Here is a 21,723-nt window from a genome sequence, read left to right as displayed (position 1 = left end):
AGATAATTAAGTATTCACAAAAAAATGACAAACGGCTTGAGAAATGCAAATCAATAGCATTATTACGCTAATTGCCCATAACGCTATGCAAATCAGCAGCAGGAAGTAAAAGGGTTTCATCATCGGGGGTTAAAATGTTGTTGAGCAAGATACTCAGTACCAGTGGCTTATTAGCTGGTTTGACGATACCAGTACCGATCAGTACGACTGCGAAGAGCAGCGGACTTAATATAAATAAGTTTATTTATATAGCATTATTACGCTAATTGCCCATAACGCTATGCAAATCATCATACAAAATCATAATATAAAATCATGTAACAATATCTATCTACAGTTCATACTAATAACAGTTCAATTATATTTCCAATTCATCCAATAGCAAAATTTTTTACTATGAATACACTAAATAACCAATTACATATGATAAGAAAATGAAAAATTTTAATAAACTTAAGGTATATTTTCTCGAAGAGATGGGTTTTCAGTTGACGCTTAAAGGAATTGATATCGGCAGCCTTTCCTAAAGAAACTGATAGTTCATCCCAAAGCCCTAGTCCAGCAATGGAAAACGCCCTAGCTCCATAAGTCACTGCTCTAGATCTCGGAACACTGAGTTAAAAGTTCCTGAGTACAAGATCCAAGTGAGCGCTTATTACGGCGCGGGGCCAAAAGGTTAGATCGATACTGATAGGCGCCAAGCCATTAAGTGTCTTATAAATTAATAGGCAAATCTAAAAAATAATACGTTGAAATACAGGAAACCAGAGCAGCGATTTAATTACAGGATTTATGTGGTCACATATGCGAGTTAGAGTAATCACATGCGCAACAGTGCTTAATGCTAATTTGCAGCCTATTGATCTGATATTTAAGTAATCCAAACTAAAGAGCATTAAAATAGTCAATCTTAGACTTAAGAAAGGAATGAGCTAAGGTTTCCACAGAACCCTGATCTAAAAATTTTCTAATGTTCCCTATGTTACGAAGATGGTATTAAGGGGTCTTACATATCAGTCATATATGTTTATCCATCCCTATATCCTGGTCAAGTATCACTCCCAAATTTATTTCAAAGGGCTGGTGTTGAATTGTTTCAGTTCCTACTTGAATGGAAGAGACCATTTGACGTGATCGAAATCTTGAGCTTATAACCAACAGCTTTGTTTTACAATCTAAAACAAGGATTACAAAAACTCGTCCTCTATATGCACTTTTAATGATGAATTGACACACTGACTTATAGAGACATGTTTCTTTACAAAGTTGAACCATTCTACAAAACTTCAAAATAAGTTTAATGGTTAGCGTCAAAGACAGCTGAACTGCGCATGAGCAGCTTATCACACTCACCCAATGGTTGCATTTGATCAAGAAGATAATGTTAACCACACATCTTAACATCGTCGTTTTTCAGTATTTATTACACCCTTTAAAAAATCATTGTTGATCCTTGTAATCTGATTGGTTCTCATTGGTGCAATTTATTCACGAAACACACCAATTTTTGCTCCAAATTGCATTTTTTTTCCCAGTCAACGTGGAAGTTTTACTGAAATACAACAACCAAATGCTTGTTTTAAGAAACCAATCAAATTACAGGAAAATGAAACACAACTCTTGAAACTTTCTACAAACTACCTACTACTGGACCAACAAATACGTGATTTCAAACCTAATCAAACTATAACAAAATTCTCGAACGTTATTGGCTATCACCAGCCCTATTTGAGCTCTAATAGGACAGTGTATGCGTCACACTTGCAATTGGATAGTGTAATAGGGCAGTTATAGCGACAGTTAACACGTCATGCTTGTGTGAGACAACAGAACGCCGAGTTAACTGTTGGTTTTTCTAAATGAAAACTTATAACCGATGTCTAGTTTCTTTCTCAAATTTTGTCATAGTTTTGATTAATTGGTAGCAAAACTTCGTGTCATCCAATTCGGTCTGTAATAATAAGGTGATTAACAAATCAGACTCCCGCTTCGCGGTCGTCCGATTTTGTTAATCACTCGTATGATTACAGACCGAATTGGACTGCACTCGTTCCTGTTACCATTATAAACTAGCGCTGTGCACTCGTTTGATTTTGAAATCACGCGCATAATTTCAGAGAAAATTGTACTCCACTCAGTTCAATCATATTTGCTTCCATAAAATGTTTTGATTACACCATCTTTATCTACAAGTGACTTCTATCCATGTCAGTAGTAGTGTCTATTTTATTTACAGAAATACTTAACTTTCGCTATAAAGATTTCTTATAAAATCTCTTGGCTTGTACCTATTGAACTTCAATTAAATAACAGTGAAAAACAAATTTCAGTGGCATTACTCCTGAAAAACTGAAATGGAGTTTATTTTTCTTTCTGGTAACTTCAGCTTTTTCAAGGTCGGTGGATCACAGAGTCTGCGATAACCTGCGAAAAAAAAAAGGTAAAAAAGTTAGCGCTTATTTGAAATAACGAATCATATCTCACTCCTTCTTTGCTCTGTTACTCAACTAGTTGAGCTACATTTGGTAACAGTCAGAGCAGGATTTATCTATTATGGGGTGTGAGGTGTGACGTCATCTAGCTTGGCCGTCAAGATGAATACCATCTTGAATTCTTAAAGAAATTAGATTTTCTCTTGGGACGATTTGACTAGTAAATAGTTGATGCTAATGAAAGATCCTGTAGTAAATTATTTTGACTTGCTCATGACGAATAATTACATTGATTGAAAAACTCACGCTGGGTTTTAATGAAAGCTTGAATAAACGACAGGTACTTACATTCCCACGACGAGGCCAGTTGCAAAAATGAACGCGAGGTGTGGAGACAACACTAGAGACAAAAAAGAAAAGATTTTTGTTTAATTAAGGATTTCTGTTGAGGAGAGTAACAACAAAATGACCAGTTCCCAGTTGGCTTGTTAGCTCGGTTGGTAAAACACTGCAATGGTATCGCAGAGGTCATGGGTTCAAATCCCGTACAGGCCTGAATGGTTTTTTGAAGCCTTATTTTCACTACTGTTGCTGCAAAGATCACTCTTACACTCATTTACTAATCCGCAGTTCACATATGAAATTGATATATTTACAGTTAGAGTAACTTTTTGTAGGGATTTCCTGGACTTTTCTAAAAATCTTCGGTATGCAAGAGGATTCTGAAGCATTCTGATGGAAATTCTTTCCGGCAATCCAATAGTGATTTACAGTTACAAGAATAGTAATTTTGAAGTTTCTGGTGCCTTTTAGAATGCCTTGTTACTACTGTGACTGTAGAGGTCCGTCACCAAGGAGATAAGTTGTCGAAGACGCTACACAGAGCTATTGTGATCAGCTGTCAGAGGAAGTATGCCTACAGTCAAGAGTTTCAGAGGAGATTTGGAGATAGCAGTCGGTTTAATGTAAGTTTGTATCAGTAGTGACTGAGGGTTAGGTTATTAGTGGATTCCATAACAGTTTATGGTAAATTGTGATGTTTAGGAGTGGCTCCCTCGGAATAGTTACGTTAATTTACAAAGTATAATTGAATAGATTAGTTTGTTTTATAAGATTTCATCAAAGCACACATCATCACAGAGCAATTTTCAACTGAGTGTCGAAAGTTATCCGTGATTGCATTTTTTTTGCTCTCCTTCGCTCAATGATTGGTCCATAAAACTCGCGCCTCTCTCTAAACCAATCAGAAACAAAACTAAGACCATGCAATCATGACTTGGGCGCACGTGTTTTCCCGCACTTTAGGCGGTTTGGTTGGTTTTGAGTTCCCATTGGCTCTATATATATAGTTTTGGTTTTACAACACTCAATCGAAAAGCGCTCCAGTTCTGTAGGGTTTCTTTTTTTTCCCTTAGTGAAATTATACTGTAGCATCTCTAAGTCTTCTTCTTTTTTAGAGTTAAACAAAACTAACCTGAACCAGAGGCTGGGCATTCCTTATTACACTCTTTAACGATTTTCAAGTTTTTCTCCACATGGTTTGTGTAATTCTTAAACACCTCAGCACAGCGATACACTTTATCGGCCAAAGTAAGGTATACGTAGCCACAGCGGGTTTTATCGAACTTGTCCTTGTCACATTTCTGAGAGACGTTAGATGGCATCTTGATGTCACATGACTTGGTCACTGTGATGGTTCCTCCATTGCTACAAGATTTGCAATCTGGTGACGAGTACTCGTCTCTGATATTGATAGTCACTGAAAAAATAATTGACAAGTGAATATACAATACATTAATTATTCATCACTTCACGTGTTATTTGAAATCAACATAGTGATCAGCTTCTGGTTGATTTGTCGGCTCAGTTGGTAGAGCACATTACCGGTATTGCAGAGTTCAAATCCCGTACAGGCCTGAATTTTTTTGTCAGGCCCTATTTTCACTACTGCAAAAGCAGAGTTCATTACTACGAAGATCGCTTTCATATTCACATACAATGTGTTATTAATCGTAGGAGCTTTTTCACAGCTCTAAGTTTCAAAATAAACCTGCGGGAGAACTTTTTAGACATTCTTCAGTATGACGTTACAATAGTTTAACTAACACTAGTGGACGCAAATGTAACACATTGAAAGTTAATCTTTGTGAAAACATAATTACAAATAGGTTGCAACAATGCATCTAGCTCAGGTTACAAGCAGTCAATGTATACAATGTAAAACGTGTCCTTTAATTCTAGATAATGAGCAGTTTTAATATGGCTAAGTCTATGCTATTATTTCACAGTTTTCTCTATATTTTCGTTTTATTTATAGCATTTTTTTGCCATGTAAATACAAATTAAAAATTCACCGCACGCTACACTTGGTAACCTGTTAACATGGATACCCGTGTGAGACTGGGACCGGATATCCGTGAGACTGGTAATGAATGAAGCGCTATAACATAATCATTCGCTGAGACGCCTGATCATTTTTTAATAATATAAAGTTTTAAACTTACAGTGAAAAAGTTACTGACGCTGACAATTTCATACAAAAACAAAAAAAAACAAAAATGAAATCATGTGAAATAGAAAACGTGAGAAAAGAAAGAAAAAATTGAAAATTAAAATAATTATTCTTGAGGGACTTGCCCCTAGATACCCAAATTCTAACCTTCCTAATTTCTACTCTGTCTTCCGTGGTTTTTAAGAAAAGAAAAATGTCTCTTACCATTGGGCGCGGTGAACATGGATGATGATGTTAGGACATGCGCACTTGCATTGTTCACATAAGCACTTGGTGACGTGGTTGTATCGTGAGTTGTTGAGGTTGGTGGTACTATGGTTGTAGCGGACGCTTTTGATGTATAGGACGCATTTGTTGTCGCCGCCATTGGTGTTCCTGTGGTGTTCGCCCCACCTGTAGACGCTATATCATTACCTGAAGACATTGCAGATGTTGTGGCAACAACTGTCGTTGATGAGTCTGCCTGTGTCATCATGGATGAATCGGCCACCGCCGACATGGACGATTTGGACGCGATTACTGATGAATTTAAAGCATATACATGTTGCATGCAACATATAAAAAATAATGCCAACTTCAGGCGGTGAGGGAAAGTCATCTGTAAAAGTGAAAGCAAAGAGTATTAAAATTAACACATGGTTAAAAACACTAAGGCCAAAGTCAATATGGCAACTAAGAGGCAAACAATGTTTCCGAGTAGATGAGAGCGGGAAGTTGTGAATTGTATAAACACTGCAAGAATTGTAAGGGTCAAACTCGACTGGTGCAAAAAATTTTGGCGACGTCAGCTTAGAGGAAGAACTTGTCCTGCATAACAAAGCTTTAAGTGCTGCACTCATTTTGTTACTGAAACCTGTACTTGCAAAAAAGAGCAAATCACGCCATTAGGTACTTTAATTTGATAACTGAAAAAATATAAAAAAGAGCCTAACGGAAATAATGAAATAGCTGGAATTAAATTAAGAACCTCTAAGAGTCCATAGACCCAGCAAACGACTTACAAATCATTTGTTTTGTTTGGATAGCCATGGACGTTCAATTCATAAGTATTTCGGATCGTACATACTTACAAGAAATGTGTTACTGAAGACTAAGGCTTGAAACTTTCAAAACATATTAACTGCACTCGTTTACACACTATAAAACCGTGACCCGTCTTCGCCGTTTTGCCTCCAGGAAAACATCTTTCTCTAAAGCTGTGTTTCCTTGCAATATTGTTAGTGTTAAAAATACGCAGAATCCTTAGGGTGCCGATGAACTTAGCATAGAGACTTCCCCACCGCTCATAAAAATGTTTGAACAGGAACATGAGAAATTAAGTTGTAAACAGGATGTCTGCTTCAGTTAGAGGAATTTATTTGCCACTAAAAAGACTTGCGGCAGTCAATTTTAAACGAGTTCTTCACCGATCACCAAAAAAATTTAAAAGAACAAAATGACGGAGAATCATGACGCAAGATTCAAATGCTAGAAACTCACAAAGAAGGCTTTTATGAGTTACCTCAAACTGATTGCTTTGTTGCAACTTTCTGAGAAGCCTTGACTTCGCGATGACAAATAACACTAATGTATGAGTGAAGCTCCTTGCAGATGTTATCTTTAATAAGCTTAATAGGGATGCATTGTGCAGTAATATGCTAAGGAGCCCTTGGAAAATTATATGAGGCACCTGTAAAATTTACTTAGCCCTTTGGATATGTCTACTTGATTGTGGTTTTCATTAGACTTTGTCGCCCGAAAAAATTTCGAAGAACATACCCTTTTTTAGTTTTCCCTCTTTCACTTTCAGCGTTTTTGTATTCAGTTTTCTGCAATTTATGTCTGAGTTTCATCGTTACGACATAATTTATCTTTAAATAGGACAAATATTATTGACACGTGAATAAATTAACATATGTTTTTCAACATTCAAAGCTTGTTTCATTAAATTTAGCACCTAGTACTTTATCAGGATGGATTTTGTATATAAATGAGCCGAATAAGTTTAAATTGTCTTCCTTATTAGCTGAATTACCACGCAATACGCGAATCGAACTGAACTTTTTTTCTAAGTTAATCATTAATTGGCCCTCTTTATTACGTTGGCTCTACTGAACTAGAAGAGAAATGTTTGAGGATACTAATAATTTACATGCAAAAAATCTCAGCACGCTCATCGGTTGACGTTACGTGGTATATATGCTATGTGCAACGCAGTTCATAGCTTGCTTCGAGACAATTTTCATCGTTATTCACAAAGTACAATTCTAAATGTTTCCTGGCACGAAACGTTCAAAAGAACGCAATTTGTTTACAGCCTGCAGCTGTCACTTTCAAGATACGGTTGTTTCTTTCACAGCCAATGGACTTCGAACTCGTTTTCATTTCGTATTTGCGTAAACAGGAAACCTCGCCAAGCTTGGATTGACGTAATATGTCATAAATACAGAAGTTATTATTTTTTAATGTCGACTACCTTCTGATTGATTTTGCAATATTTGCCATCCTGATCCGCTATTAAAAACAAAGTTTAATTAAAACGAAAAAAATAGATCCTCGAGCAGATTAAGGCGATCAAATTATTTTATTCTACAACTTTTGCATAATCCCTGTCACTGGTTTTTACTCAGCCGTTATTTGCTCTTGCATCTGCAACGAATTTCACAAGATGGAACGTTGGAATTTTAACTAGGTAAATAGCACGACAATCGTGCTTCATACTTGTCTATGCTAATAATAACCAAGTAGAAATTGGAGCAAAAGAAACAAAAAAATGAAATATAAAACCTTTCCACGCTAATGGGGTCAACTAGAGTGATGCAACCAGTTTTGCATACAACGCCGTAGGTTTTACAACTCCCAACGATCCGGATAAAATGAACTTGGCTTTTAACAAGCCGCTTTTGTGATGATAATACCACATAGAGTAAAACTTTGCGAGTGATCAAAGACAAAGTTCTGGTTGACGAGATATCCTTAGCTCAATTTCAACTTATGTCTTCAAATATAGAAACATTTCATGCATCGGATTAATCAAACGTCGATCAAGAGTGAGGCGAAAGCTCGCTTCGCTTAATCACACTGAAAGACTAACACCACTGACCAAACACGAGATATCAAACATTCTGACGCGAGGATTTTTTTTGCATCAAGTCAGTGGCAGTTTCACAGTTTTGAATGTAATAAATTTTTTTCTGGCGTGAAAATTTCATTTTTTTAATCTCTCCGAGTGCTCAGTAAGTGACCAAAGTGCCTTATTCATCCTAACAATATTAGGAATAGATCCTAATATCCGCACAGTTTGAAACTGATTTCAGCATTCGGTGATGAAAACTGCCTGAGATAAAACTAAAATCAATGATTGTTTTTCTAAGATTTATGCTATAGAAAAGTCAATCGCTTAGCCTCTCTCTAAGTGTTAACTTTTGTTAAGACTGTATGATTCAAGATTGGAAAATTCCTTGCCAGGCGTTAGTTTTGCCGACGTGAGAAAATGGTCATCGAATAGGCGTTAAAAATTTAAAAGCCGCAAACACAGATGAGTCGTCGACAAACTATGAAAACGGATGCGATTCACTATGCTTTCAAACCGATCAAATTCGACCTTCTGAATGCGAACAAAAAATAACAATAGAAAAAACGATTTAACATGATGATCTTTACCTTAATTTCCATAAACTCTTTTTGCGATCAACTGGTAAATGTCGCCGAGAGAAAAAATAAGCCTTCCCAGTCGGGTAAAATGAACTGAAACTTACGCAGAACAAAACAGAAATTGGGCTAATAATAAGTATTAACCTAATTGTCGCTAAGGAAACGAAAAAACAGAAATTTCAAACCAATCAGAGGCTGGATTATCTACAAAATTATTTTCAGAGTACACGCACGACCGAGTATGCACGAGTATTCGTGTTACCGATTTCCAGGCCTTTTTATCGATTTTTTCTGTTTTTGCCGGTGTTGAAAGGATTTTAGAATGACTACGGAGATATCGAAAGTTTCAATGAAGTCGAAACTGAACTGTGAGTGATGCGATGAGCAGCTGATTACCCTTTGCATAATTAAAGGCTTGACAGAATAAATAAAAGAAGGATTTTACAGTCTAGTAATGCGCGTGTATTAGGGATAAATCCGTTTGAAAATGTGGGGTAGCTGTGAGCTATTTAAACTCTAAGCACAAATGTGCGTACAACTAAACAGCTTGAGTTTGCGTGGTAGGATGGCCAATTTTTGGGTAAAAATAACCCGAAATTAGTTTCAATATGGTAGCCGAAGCGCACTTGGTGGATTAAACTCGTCTCTTTCCCTTACCATGGCACCTGACTGATTAACAACTGAAAATATTTTATGCCCGGAAAGTTCAAGGAAACGAAAATTCAAAGCCTATTTGCTTTGCTTGAAGATGCGACAAGAAGCTGGTTTGAATAAATTAAAATTGAAGGGATCGCATGAATTTTACATTTAATCTACACCCATTTCAAGATGTCATCTTCTGTCTTCAATCGCCAAAAAAAAACGCCATATTTTCAAGTGTAATTTAATCTGGAAAACTGGAAACTCTATTCAATTGGAGTTCCCCTCCAATGTCTGAGGCCGAAGGGAAAAATATCTCCCCACCCCATCCATGATAAGTCTTTTTTGATATCTCCCAGAATGCATATGGTCGCAGGGTTAACCTCGAGGCTTTCTCTTTACTCCAATCTTCAACATGGGTCACTCAAATGTGTGGTTTTCTCATCCAAGAACGTACGGACCAGGTTCAAGATCCTGGTAAGTTTGTGCGTACGACATATTTAAACCACTTCTTTATATTTTGATCGAATTATTTTAGTATTTGTGTGGTTCATGAGGGTTATTTGGAGGCTTTTCAATTTACCGCTTGTCCGCCTGAAATTCAAGATGGCTGACACGTGGTCGAAATTCTGTAAATTGAATATGGTTTGCCGGTTGTCCACGATTTCACTGTGAATTTCGCTTTTAAAATTTCATATTTGCTGTTGAATTTAAGAATTTTGAAGTTTTTGATGTTGGTAACGTGCTACAGGACGAATTTTTTAGTTAACTGGTTGTATGTTGAAACTCTTTTCGAATAGTTTAGTGATAAACTCGTGGGAATATAACTACTTTGTTTACTGGCGTCTAAAATTGTAAAAAAATTTCAAGTCTCTGTGAAGGAAAACAGTTTCTTTGGATACAGCCATTAAATTTGAGAACTGGTGACATACAGGCGAAAGGTCTCTCCCAATTTTTTTGCGACTTGGCACCAAGTTGCAGTTTCATCTATAAAATGACTGGCTTGTCATTTTGCTGCAGCCACACAATTGCAATGATCGTCTGTAAATAGAAAGATCAACCGTAACTCATCTTACTTTAGGACATGTAACTTCAATGATCATTTATTCACCATATAGAAATCTATGTGACTTAAGAACTGTTATGTGTTTATTTTCGTTACAGCCGTGTTTGCTTCAACCATCATGGCCTTATCAGAAAATATGGACTGAACATTTGCAGACGATGCTTTAGACAGTACGCTAAAGACATTGGCTTTCAAAAGGTTTGCTAAACCCCATACTTTTTTAAGCAAAGACCTGTCCTCCCTAACTTTGCAGTTCCTGATAACTTAAACTACTGCTAACTAGCACCTTAGGCTAATTTAAACTTAAAGTTATTCTCCCTTAATTTCTAAGCTACCAATAATGTAAAATGGTCCATTTTTTCTGGACCAGCTTCTATTCTGTAGTTAATTTGATTAAAATGCCACTGTACAAACAGATGTTCTGTACTTGCCCTGTTTTTCCTTTCAGTATTTCCAGTCATTTATTTTCCACCCCTAAGTACCCAAACTTTTTTTGATTTCCCTTGAAGGCTTGAGTGTTCTTTCAATTCACTAAATATTTTTTTCATTTGCAGTTCCACTAGTGTACACTGAGGTTAAGCAACAATGTGCAGATTTAAAGAATTTTTGTTTTGAAAATTAACAACTTTGTTAAAAATATTGGCAGCGTTCTGAATGTAACATCTCACTGGAAAGTGCAATAAAGCATTGTTGATATTCAAGGATATCCTAATGTTATTTGTGTCTGAAGTTGATGTGTTTTTTTTCCTGTACACCCTAACATCAGTATGGTTATTTTCCATGCTCATATCTATGCATTTCCTTTTGGTACTGACAAGGAAAATTTGCCCATTAGTCAAAGCATTCTTAGCCAAAAGCAACATAGGGTAAAAAAACTGAGGGTCAAAAACTAGAACTACTTGTAACTTGGTCACAGACTAGCCTGCAGTGTAGGTGTCATATTAGTGTATGCTAACATTGTAAGCTTGCAATTGTTTATGTGACCAGCCATGTTTGAATTGGAGTTAGAGTGGACAGTGGGGTTAGGGGGTGGGGGAAAGGTTTAATCTCTTCCCCACCCCTATCCCTCTCCTTATTTTTGACCATCAACTGCCCCCTTGGTACAAATTTCTCTCTCTCCCCAGCCTTCTGCTGCCATTAAATTCAAAGATGGTGGCCATAGTTTTCATTAAGAAAATACTGAGCCTATTGCTTGCCAAAATTACACCTACTCTGCAGGCTAGGTCACAGACGTTTAATCCAAGTTAATTCCTGTTACATTTGTTTCTGCATCAAGTTTTCATTGGATTCATTTGATGTTGAATTACCTTGTTCTGATTAGGTTCTATGATTTTCTAAACCTTTGGTTTTTGTGTGAAAACACCTCACCCCTTACACCACACTCCATACATCTCCATACTGTTTATTATGCATTTCCTAAGGTGCCTACAGGGAGAATTTGTTTAATGGTCAAGGACTTCTTTACCTGCTGATCAATTCCTTTATTCTTGTGACCTAAATATGTGATTCAGAGGTGATATTGTAAGGAGAAATTAGATGCTAGTCACTCTTGGGGGACAGGGTTTATCATTATGCCATTCCTAAAGCATCTATGATTCTTTCTTAACCCTAATAACAGTGTGCATATTCTCCCTACTGTTCTCTTTGCATTTCTTAAGGTGCTGGTGGGGAGAATTAAACAATTCAGAGCTTTTTTAGTTACTAATCATTTCCTTAATTCCTGTGACCTTAATGTTTGATTCAGGGGTGGTATTGTGAGGAGAAATTAGATGCTAGTCAAACTTACAACCAAAGCCACAAGAGGTAAACCATTTTGCAGCTGAAACTACTTGTATATGTTCCTCTCTCCATTCCAAACAAAATAAATTTTTTCTCTTGGTTACCGTTACCATGCAAAAGAAAAATTTGTCATCATTTATAACATCTCTGTCAGCATTGTGCAAACACCTTTTTTTTAATTTGTAACAAAATGAACTCTCTCAAATTTATTCATGAGTTATTTTTACCAAGACAAGAATTCAATTTAGCAAAAGCCTCACAATTATGAGTATGCCATCAGCTACTTCTGATTGTGTTTCTTGATTAAGAAATGAAAGTGTAGATTATTAGAAGAAATAACAAATTTGTTTCAAAATTTCAAATTTTTCCATAGGATAAAAATTTCAAATCATCTAGAAAACCTTCTCAACTTTGTTTGTATTTACCACAATGAATTGGATTTTAATTACCTTCGTGATTCTTTTTTTTTTTTTTTTTTTTTTTTTACTGGTGTGAGACAATGAAGTCTGCAAGAAATTGTCTTATTTTTCTATTTTAGGTACAGGCTCATTGTTTGCTTAGCCTTTCGATAGTTTATTAAATTTAATTATTCTGTACCTGGCATTCAAGACAACGCAGGAGATCCAGCACGCTTCGCTGAGTTTTTATCTGTTTATAAAAAATATTACAGTAAAAAATTTTGAGGTCAAAATGTACTACTAATTCTCAAGAATAATTGATTATTTGTTAGAAATAACAAGAATTATCTTAGCATAGAACTGAGTGATGCTTTAAGAAAATGAAGGAGAAAACTAAATGCTCAGATAAGAAATCTCTTAACAAATATTTCTACATATCGCAAAATTTTCTTTCAGTCGAAGGCGACGCCTTCAACGAGGCACATCCAGCGAAGGAAAGGCACGGAATATTAGTTTCCTTTCGGAGGCTTGGTTACAAATTATTCCTGTGTTACGTTCATCACTCCGTGACCGTGGAATTTCGACACATCACGCATGGATTATGGGATTCGTGTGTAATTTGTTAGATATTTATTATTCTCATCAATTATATGCCTTCTTCAACCACTTCAGTTGCTAAACTTCCTGGTGAAGCAGATATGGTTGCCCCACCTCATAGAATATATAACATACGAGGTTGTCGTGTTGTGACACTAACCTTCTTTGTCTTGTTCACTGCACTGTTATTCTACGTCAGTTTTGCGGACGTTTCTATTCCAAAACTATTATATTCAACGCCTAAACAAAGCTCCTTGGCCGAGGTCTATGGAATTATGTTTGATGCTGGTAGTACGGGGAGTCGAATTCATGTGTTTACCTTTGTTAGAGGAAAAGGTGAGGAGTACTAATCTTAGGGCCGATTAGTTAAACAAAAGCGGATGAATTTTCTGAGCTTGAGTATACAGATAAAACTACAAGATGATTGACTCTTTGGAAACATTATTGACCTTGCAAGTTATGGTATGCACAATCTTGGAAAATTTGTCCACTTAAAAAGCATTGTAATATTTGGCTTTTTTATACAAACATTGAACACTACCACTAGGTTTGCAACAGGTGTTCTGAAAGAATTTGGTGAATATTTCTGCCTGTCATTTTGGAATTTCCATTCCAAGTGGAAAACATCCTGGTTGTGCAATGCATCTACCAACTTTTCCAAAGTGGTATAAGTTTGATTGCCCCAACCATTTTACTTGAATACTGCAATAAAATATATTGACTACGGTACACTACAGAAAACAGAAAATGCACTGACAACTGGTGACCAATGTCAAGCACTGTGATGTGAAGTCTTTTTGTAAACTCTTTTTTTTTTCTGACTTTATTGATCTATCTTAATCAAGGAGGACAACTGGAGCTTTCTAATGAATTTTTCCACGAAGTAAAGCCTGGTCTTTCTTCATACGCTGACAATCCAAAACAGGTTAGTACAGAACTTTGCTCTAAAGAGAAAAAAAGAATGTCTCCCCCCCCCCCCCCCCCCTCCAACCAAATTGTGAGTTTTGGTTTGGTCCCTATTACTCTCCCTTCTTCTTGAAATTTAATTTATGATCAAGTATTCTTTTAATTATTTACACCCTAAAATCAGTATGCAAGTTCTCTGTACTGTTGGGAGAAGTTAGATACTAATTGAATAATAATTTTGCTTCACACACTTCTGCTCCTTTGGAATTTTCAGTGATCCTCTATGAAAAACTTTTTTTTTTTCCTGTGATTAAACCATTTTACCAAATTTCTCCTACAGTCCATCAAGTCACATTCCATTTCTGAAAGGATACCTTGAAGTTTTTCTTTTGGATTCAAATTTTAAAAAAAAGGTCTTTGTCTCCATCTCAGACATCCTTTGGGAGTTCTGAGTGACACTCCAAGGAACAGCTGTGCCTTGCAACAGTACTGTAACTTGTGTGATTAATTTGATATTTGTTTTAAACAGGGATCCCAGTCAATTGAGAGACTTCTTCAAAAGTCGAAAGATATCATACCAAAACAAAGATGGAAATACACCCCTGTGGCACTAAAAGCTACAGCTGGTTTAAGACTGCTTCCATCAAATTCTTCTAAACAATTACTAGAGGAGGTACATGACTGTATTAATTGAACTCATTATAATTCCTTGTTCAAGATGCAGTAGGCAAATGGCTAGTGCCTTAAAAGTATTTAAAAGAAATGTCACCATTAATCCAGGTGGGCATTCACTGGCGCACAAACTAAAATACAGGAGTCACTCTGTAGGATATGAAGCACGTTTAGCCCTTTACATGTTAAGATTAACATTCATATATTTTCCACAGTTTTCTTTTCACATTTCCTATGGTACTGGCAAGGGGAATTATCTTGACAATCAGAAGCTTCATAAAATTGGTGATCATTTTCTATATTCTCCTGACCTTTATATTTGAATCATGGCTGATATAGTAAGGAGAAATTAGAGGCCAATCACTCTTAGGGTCAAAGGATTAACCCTTATCACAGTCACCCAAGGTCATACTTGCACTGAGAAATTATTAAATTGTTATGTCCTTTACTTGACACTTTTGTTGAAGGTACGAAGATTGTTTCAAGAATCACCATATCATTTTTCTCAAGAGAGTAATGTTGACATTATGGACGGACCTGATGAAGGGCTGTTTGCTTGGATTACAGTTAATTTTTTGTTAGGTACCAAAATATCTTTATACTTTTGTGTAATAAATTAATGCAGGATTCTCACAGATTTTGGAATTTTTGAAAAAAATATGTGTATTCTTTGGAAATTGCAAACTAATTTTTAGAGAGACCAGCAGAAAACTGAAAAGATATTCAATGGTGGATTGTTGTCATTCAATCTACAGATACTGTAGTAAAGTGTAACATGTACTTGATTAATTTAAAAAAGTTAAATATGACAAATTCCCAACATGGTGAATTTGAAATTTATTTTATGTATTGTTTTACTCAAAATGCAACTAGTATTCTGAGAATTTAAACCTAAAAGATGAAACCTTAAAAAAGGTTGCATATGGTAGGTCTACACAGTCAGCTGTGTAAATTTAAAAATGAAATTCAGGTCAAAACAAATTCAAACTACCAGTAGTTTGGTTTTTCAGGTCCTGTGTTGTTAATGCACAGTATATAACCATAATCCCTTAAACAAAGGAAATACAGATCAAACTAGTTTGAAATCATTCTAACACTACAACAGCTATGTATTTCTCTGTGTTTGGTGTGTGTTTGTACCTTATTGCATTTCAGTGTGTTGAAATCTGGGATTAATTTCAGTATTTGAGCAACTGTTTACTTACTTGATCCAGCAACTGTCAACTATCAAGAATTTAGGGTTGTTAACCCCTAGATTCCCACAACTGATTTCTATGTAACTTCTCCTTACAATATCCATACATTATTCAACAAACAGGTGATGAGATTATTCAATCTTATCAGTTAGAGGTTGTTATCATGATATAACACTGAATTCTTGTTACTAAATTACAAGGAAATGTGTAACAGCTGGATGGGAGATCAGATCTTGGGAGTTAAAGATTAATGGGTTAAGGGTTAATCTGAAAATTGTGATTGCAGAAATGTGTATTCCTGAGGCTTGTGTGTAAAATATGTTTGTTATTGTTTGTTATCAGGTGGCCTTAAAAGTGATGATTCAAAACTATTTGGAACCTTGGACCTTGGTGGTGGATCAACACAAATCACACTGTGTCCTGTTCATCAGGTTTGAACTGCTTTTCCAATGCCAAAGATCTCATTTATTTTGTTCTTCTCCCCTCCAGCTGCTATGCATTTTTTTAGAAATTTGTTATGAAAAATTGGTAGATGTATGTTAATTATATCCATTTGTTAGGTAAAACCATACATTTGGTCAGACGTACTAAGTAAAGCTTTTATTTCCTTGTGCTACCTTTTGTAATGGATGATGTACTGATATTGTTGGAGTTATTTTATCAATCATTTCTGAAATTTAGGATTTGCTACAGTGCTAAATCTTTGCATTGTTGTGAATCTAAAGTTTGCATTGTTTTATCACAAAGTGTCAATTGTTTTAAGAGCTAATGTCAACATGCACCAGACAAACAGCGGCAAGTCACCCAAAATTCGTTTTCTCACCAACTTTCATATTTTGCAACATAATCCTTTGTTGTATCATCTGAACTTAATCCCCTGTCATTGTTGAAGCTGGCAAAGAAATATTTATTTTTTGGTGAATATTTTTGTCCAACACACTTTCTCTATGTCGAAAAGTAGCATCAAAACAAAGACAATTTTAGCAATGACCAATATGACAGAATCTACTGAGCTTCTAGCTTTTAAAAGACAAAAGGATGGGTATAAAGTTACTGTAAAAGTTATGAATTTGGGCAACTTGCCAAAATATTTCAAATTTGTTAGATGGATGTTGACATCTTAAATTGATTGCTTCGATTTCCTCATAACATGTCTGTCTTTCTTGAAGGAAACTCTTCAAGAAGCTCCTGTGGGATTCCGAAGATTTCTAACAATAGCCAAGAAAAAGTTTCCTTTGTACACTCACAGGTACATGGAACTGCAAGGGCTGGAGAAAATGAGACAGAGGGGAGGGAGGTGGAGAAAATCAGAGGGTGGGATGGGACAGAGAGGCTGTTTACTGGTCTGGGTCTTGTGATGTGTCAAATCCTTGCAACCTTTTCACTCCACAAATCTAACTATTAATTCTTTACATTGTCTACCTTACATTCTTTATGATTTTAGCTCAAAGTACTAGTTGTAAAATAAAATAATATCCCTTTATTGCTATTTTCTTTTCTTTTCATCTCCTTACTGCTTGAAAATGTATTGATATTGCGTAAGGAGAAATTTCTTGTCTGTCACTCCTGGGAGTGAAAGGGTTAAGTTATTGTAATTATCGAAAATCAAAACATGAAAGACAAAGCAAATCCTCAGGCTTTTTTTCTTTCTTTCAACTTTTAGTTATCTAGGTCTTGGGCTCATGGCAGCAAGAACAGCCATATTAGAGTCAGGAACAGCTGGGAGTAAGGATGTTGCTTTGCTTCACTTGTTACTCTGTAGAGTTTGTCTCAGTAAAAATGGACCTTCCTGAGTATTTCTCTCTTCTACATTGATTAGATGGTGTAGATGTCAAACTCAGTCCGTGTATACATTACAACTTTAGAGGAAGCTGGAAATTTGGCATTCACAAAAGTATTGAAATTAGGTTAGTAATGAAACCTTCTTTTATCCCAATTCCATAGCATACATATATGAACTTACAATATATTTTGTTAACAAGTTTTTCAAAGCACCAGACTGCGTATTAATTGGAAAAATTTGCTGGGCTTGAATTGCTTCAAGGATTTACATTTTTCCTTGTTTGACGCTAGTGACAAACTGGAATCATCTCTCTATAAAAACAACCCCATATGCCCTAACATCAGTATGCATATTCTCCCTACTGTTCTCTATACATTTCCAAAGGTGCTGACAAGGAGAATTTGTTTAACAACAAAGAGCTACTTTAGTTAGTGGTCCTTTATTCATGTGAACTTATTGTGTGATTCAGGGGTGATATTGTAAGCAAGAATTAGATGCCAGTCACTCTCAGGGGTCAAGTGGTTAACTTTGTTACTTGTTATCATGTTCCAGTGGTGACAGTAGATATGGATATTCTGGATGTTTGGAGGATGCCAAGAAAGTTCTGGCTAAATTCCAAGTTCATAAACCAGGTATGACATTTTCAACAGAAACTTGTTCCAAGGAAAACAAGATAATTGTTCACTGTACAGTCTTCATCCTACAATTTGCACGGAAACAATATCCTGGCTCTTCCCAACCCAAAAACAACAACTTACTGTCTGCACTCTTTTTCATACTTAGCTAGCAAAATATGGAACTCTCTCCCAGACACTTAAAAAACATTAAATTTTCTAGAATTCAAGCAGGAAATCCTCAGATATGAAGCTTTTCCACAGTAGATCTACAAGTTATATTTCCCTTTGCATGCATAATGTTGTATATAGTTTATAAATAATATTGGAATTGTAATATAGCATATTTTTATTTTGCTTAAACTTATTTTCTCGAAGATATTAGCTCTACAGCTACACTGTGAATTCTGAGCATAAATAAAGTATATGACTGTATGTATGTAGGAGAAAAGTTTCTGAAAATATTTGTAATTAATACTAATAAGTTAAACTAGCTTCCTACCCTTTAACTCAAAGAAGGGACATTTCTTTTTACTTATTTCTGGTTAGTAGGCAATGTGAAAGGCATTGAAAAGCATAGAAAAAATGTTTTCCTTTTAACACAATGGTTTCACTTGTCTTTCACTTGTCGAATTAGTTCACATGCTTTTGACAAACTTGCTCTCATGCAGCAGCTTAAGGGCCTCAATGAAATTTGTTACTGGCAATGAAAAACCTTTAAGATTTTAATGTGTAGAGGATGACAAATAGTAGGACTTATAAGGACTTAGGTCCAACAATGTCCAATGATGTCCAATGATGTCCTATCTCAACCCTATAGCATCTAAGTTGCACATTGATGAAGGCAGAGTCTTACAACCTGTTTTGAGTTTTACATGCTGTATGTAATGTGTTTTTCTGATCTGGGGATCGTTTTTCACTTTTATTTCTTTCTTTCCAGTTGGAATTGACTCAATACAGATGTATGCCTTTTCATACTACTATGACAGAGCAGTGGATTTGGGGCTAATTGGTAAGTGAAATTAAAAGCAATGGAACCCGCTCTAACAACTTACTATCGGTAGTCATATTTTGTTGTTATTGATTTTGAACAAGGTCGCAGTTTTTTTTTTACTGTGCACAACATGTTTCTATTCATGTGTTAAAATCTTTGTCAGAAATACAGTAACTACACTTTTTGTGCTATTTCAATTTATAACAACCTACCATGAAATCTTGAATAATTTAGCAGGATTACATACATGAATAAATCATGCGTACAGGAAAGAAAAAAGAAAAAACCATGATATGACATAGATGTTAGCAATGCTTAACCCTTTAACTCCCAAGATTTCATTGGTAATTCTCCTTACTGTCTGTCATACAATTCTTGTGATGTTAGTTTGGAGAATTTGGAATTGGATCAACCAATAATCCCCTAATTGATATTTTTCTTTATTCTCATAACTTGGCTGCTTGATATTGTACTGATAGTGTAAGGAGAAATTCTGTCTTGGTCACTAGTGGGAGTGTTAGTGTTAGTTTGACATGGTGAACTTGTCTCTTTGTTGAACTGGATAACTTCCTTGAGTTAAAGCAGGGATTTTGCAGACGCAGATTTGTCTGTTGTCTTTTTACAAGCAACCGGGAATATGCGATGGCTTAAGGGTTACTGGACTGGATTTGTGGCCAGGTTATTGTGTTGTGTTCTTAGGCAAGACGCTAAACTCTCACCAGGCCACCAGGCCTCTCTCCACTCGGGAGTATAAATGCGTACCGATAAACTGTTTGGAAAACCTGGCTGGGTAGGGTGGGGGAGGGCGTATTATGCAGTGGACTTATCCCCACCTAGCGAAAGGGGCAGTGTGCCTTTCATGCCATGGGAACCATGTCAAACTCCAGCAACGGTAGACTACTCAATTGACTTACAACCAAGCTCACTACAAGACTCCATTTTTTTCTTATGTCTCATTTTGATTGTAGACTTAGAGAAGGGTGGAACGATCACTGTTGGTCAATTTAAAGAGGGTGCCGAACAAGGTATTTCTCTCTTAATCAAAACTATAACACAACTATCAAACGTGAGTGGCTATCACCAGCCCGATTTGAGCACTTATAGGACGGTGTACGAGTCATGCTTGTCCAATTCTGTCTGTGATCATACTCGTAATTAACAAATCCGACTCCACTCGGTGCTATTACCATTATTAATACTTCGGTAACATGATATAATGTAAATAGTTCGTGCTGGGACCGAGTGTAGTCTGGCCCTTTGTCAGATTCTTCATTTACACTCAACAGTACTCGCATGTGTTACAGTAACCACACTCAAATACTTTTTTTAAATTAATTTCTCATGCGAACGATGGTCAGCGTTTGTGGGTTTTGTTTGGCAGCTTGTTCCAGTGAATCAAAGACGTCGCCATACCTCTGCTTGGATTCCACTTACATAGTAGCTCTTTTAATGGAAGGATTTGGTTTCACAGAAGAAAGAAAACTGACTGTAAGTTCTACTTTTCGTTGTTGCTTTTGTTGTTGTCATTGTCTTTAATTGATTAGAAGGCATGGTGTCCGTTTCAAAGAGCAAATTTTTTCTTACTTGGGGTGATTAGAGATAAATGAATCCTTTCAGTCAAACTGTAATATATTATTTGATGCAGGCTTCAATGGGGCGTGGACCTCTCTACATGTACTTTCCCTCCCCTCCCTCACTTAGGCGTCCCTAGTACCATTACAAACTGAGATACGAAGCCACATGACGAGAGCCAGGAAAATTATAATTTGTTCTTTGTTCCCCGATGAAAAAGAATGTGACCCCAGTCGATACTTGAATATACATCTCGCAGTCATTTTTTCGTTTTCGAATTTCTGATGTAGCAAAAGTCGCTTTTAAAAAGGTATCAACAACTTCATAGAGTATTCAATGAAATTTACTCCTTTAAGCCTTGCTTTCTTGAGCGCGTTTTGTACTTGATCTATTTCTAATGCGCGCGTTTCTTGTCTTTTGATAGCTTAAAAAGAAAATCGATGGTGTTGAAGTAAGCTGGGCCCTAGGTGCTACTCTTGATCTTTTTGACAAAATGACGTAACGTCAGGTCGAGTCAGGAAACTTTTCCTCATCGAGTGGTTGAGCCGAGTTCGTCTTGCTGTTCCGCAAATAATAGTTGCTTTCAATTGAATTGAATGATATTTAATGGTAAAGAACAGCCACAAGGTGTATTTGTATTTCAATTGTTACCAATGGGGACTTAATCGTTCATGCAAGGAATTGTTTTGCACAATAGGAATAACGAACACTTCAAATCCACTGTTGCAATTTTGTCATCGTTTTAAACACTTATTTACAATTTAACATGGGTAAGTGCCAGTGTGCACGTCGTATTCAAGCATAGTCAATAAAGGGGTTAGTTTCTAAACAAACTGTGGTGCTAAGTCAGTGGGGTAGTTGTTTTATCAACTGAGTTCATAATGTTAATTAGCCACCGTAAAGAGTTTCAAAGCGAACGCTTGAAACGTC

At 36.1% G+C, this 21,723-nt stretch overlaps 3 protein-coding genes across 3 annotated transcripts; 2 read left to right on the top strand and 1 right to left on the bottom strand.

Moving 5' to 3' along the window:
• Positions 1-1,200: 1,200 nt before the first annotated feature.
• On the bottom strand, positions 1,201-8,730 carry LOC113671601 (uncharacterized). Its single transcript, XM_089194134.1, has 5 exons — positions 8,587-8,730; positions 5,149-5,542; positions 3,907-4,191; positions 2,781-2,832; positions 1,201-2,424 (listed from the first exon to the last, which is right to left on the bottom strand). Exons 1-5 carry the CDS (start codon positions 8,596-8,598, stop codon positions 2,406-2,408), a joined length of 762 nt encoding a protein of 253 aa, XP_089050260.1. The 5' UTR covers positions 8,599-8,730; the 3' UTR covers positions 1,201-2,405.
• An 880-nt stretch (positions 8,731-9,610) lies between these two features.
• On the top strand, positions 9,611-10,999 carry LOC149033885 (small ribosomal subunit protein uS14-like). Its single transcript, XM_089194135.1, has 3 exons — positions 9,611-9,693; positions 10,381-10,480; positions 10,837-10,999. The coding sequence occupies exons 1-3, from the start codon at positions 9,632-9,634 to the stop codon at positions 10,843-10,845; spliced, it is 171 nt and encodes a 56-aa protein (XP_089050261.1). The 5' UTR covers positions 9,611-9,631; the 3' UTR covers positions 10,846-10,999.
• Positions 11,000-12,917: 1,918 nt separating this feature from the next.
• LOC113671460 (nucleoside diphosphate phosphatase ENTPD5) lies at positions 12,918-21,626 on the top strand. The gene is made up of 13 exons (XM_027187664.2): positions 12,918-13,392; positions 13,902-13,981; positions 14,492-14,635; positions 15,102-15,216; positions 16,173-16,261; positions 17,000-17,079; positions 17,494-17,555; positions 17,650-17,737; positions 18,166-18,245; positions 19,168-19,239; positions 20,190-20,246; positions 20,603-20,709; positions 21,218-21,626. Exons 1-13 carry the CDS (start codon positions 13,110-13,112, stop codon positions 21,293-21,295), a joined length of 1,335 nt encoding a protein of 444 aa, XP_027043465.2. The 5' UTR covers positions 12,918-13,109; the 3' UTR covers positions 21,296-21,626.
• Positions 21,627-21,723: the final 97 nt, after the last annotated feature.

The sequence above is a fragment of the Pocillopora damicornis genome, chromosome 14 (genome assembly GCF_964200805.1).
Source record: "Pocillopora damicornis chromosome 14, jaPocDami1.2, whole genome shotgun sequence".
Lineage (NCBI taxonomy): Eukaryota > Metazoa > Cnidaria > Anthozoa > Scleractinia > Pocilloporidae > Pocillopora > Pocillopora damicornis.
This window is presented reverse-complemented; position numbering and strand designations above follow the sequence as displayed.

Coding starts and splice junctions, on each gene's coding strand:
- LOC113671601 (XM_089194134.1), bottom strand. Junction 4,192..5,148: donor CATGTTCACCGCGCCCAATG/GTAAGAGACATT, acceptor TTATTTTTTCAG/TGACTATCAATATCAGAGAC. Junction 2,833..3,906: donor ATGCCCAGCCTCTGGTTCAG/GTTAGTTTTGTT, acceptor TTTTGTCTCTAG/TGTTGTCTCCACACCTCGCG.
- LOC149033885 (XM_089194135.1), top strand. CDS start 9,632: ATGGGTCACTCAAATGTGTGGTTTTCTCATCCAAGAACGTACGGACCA. Junction 9,694..10,380: donor GGACCAGGTTCAAGATCCTG/GTAAGTTTGTGC, acceptor TTTTCGTTACAG/CCGTGTTTGCTTCAACCATC.
- LOC113671460 (XM_027187664.2), top strand. CDS start 13,110: ATGCCTTCTTCAACCACTTCAGTTGCTAAACTTCCTGGTGAAGCAGAT. Junction 17,080..17,493: donor TTTCCTTTGTACACTCACAG/GTACATGGAACT, acceptor TTCAACTTTTAG/TTATCTAGGTCTTGGGCTCA. Junction 17,738..18,165: donor CACAAAAGTATTGAAATTAG/GTTAGTAATGAA, acceptor ATCATGTTCCAG/TGGTGACAGTAGATATGGAT.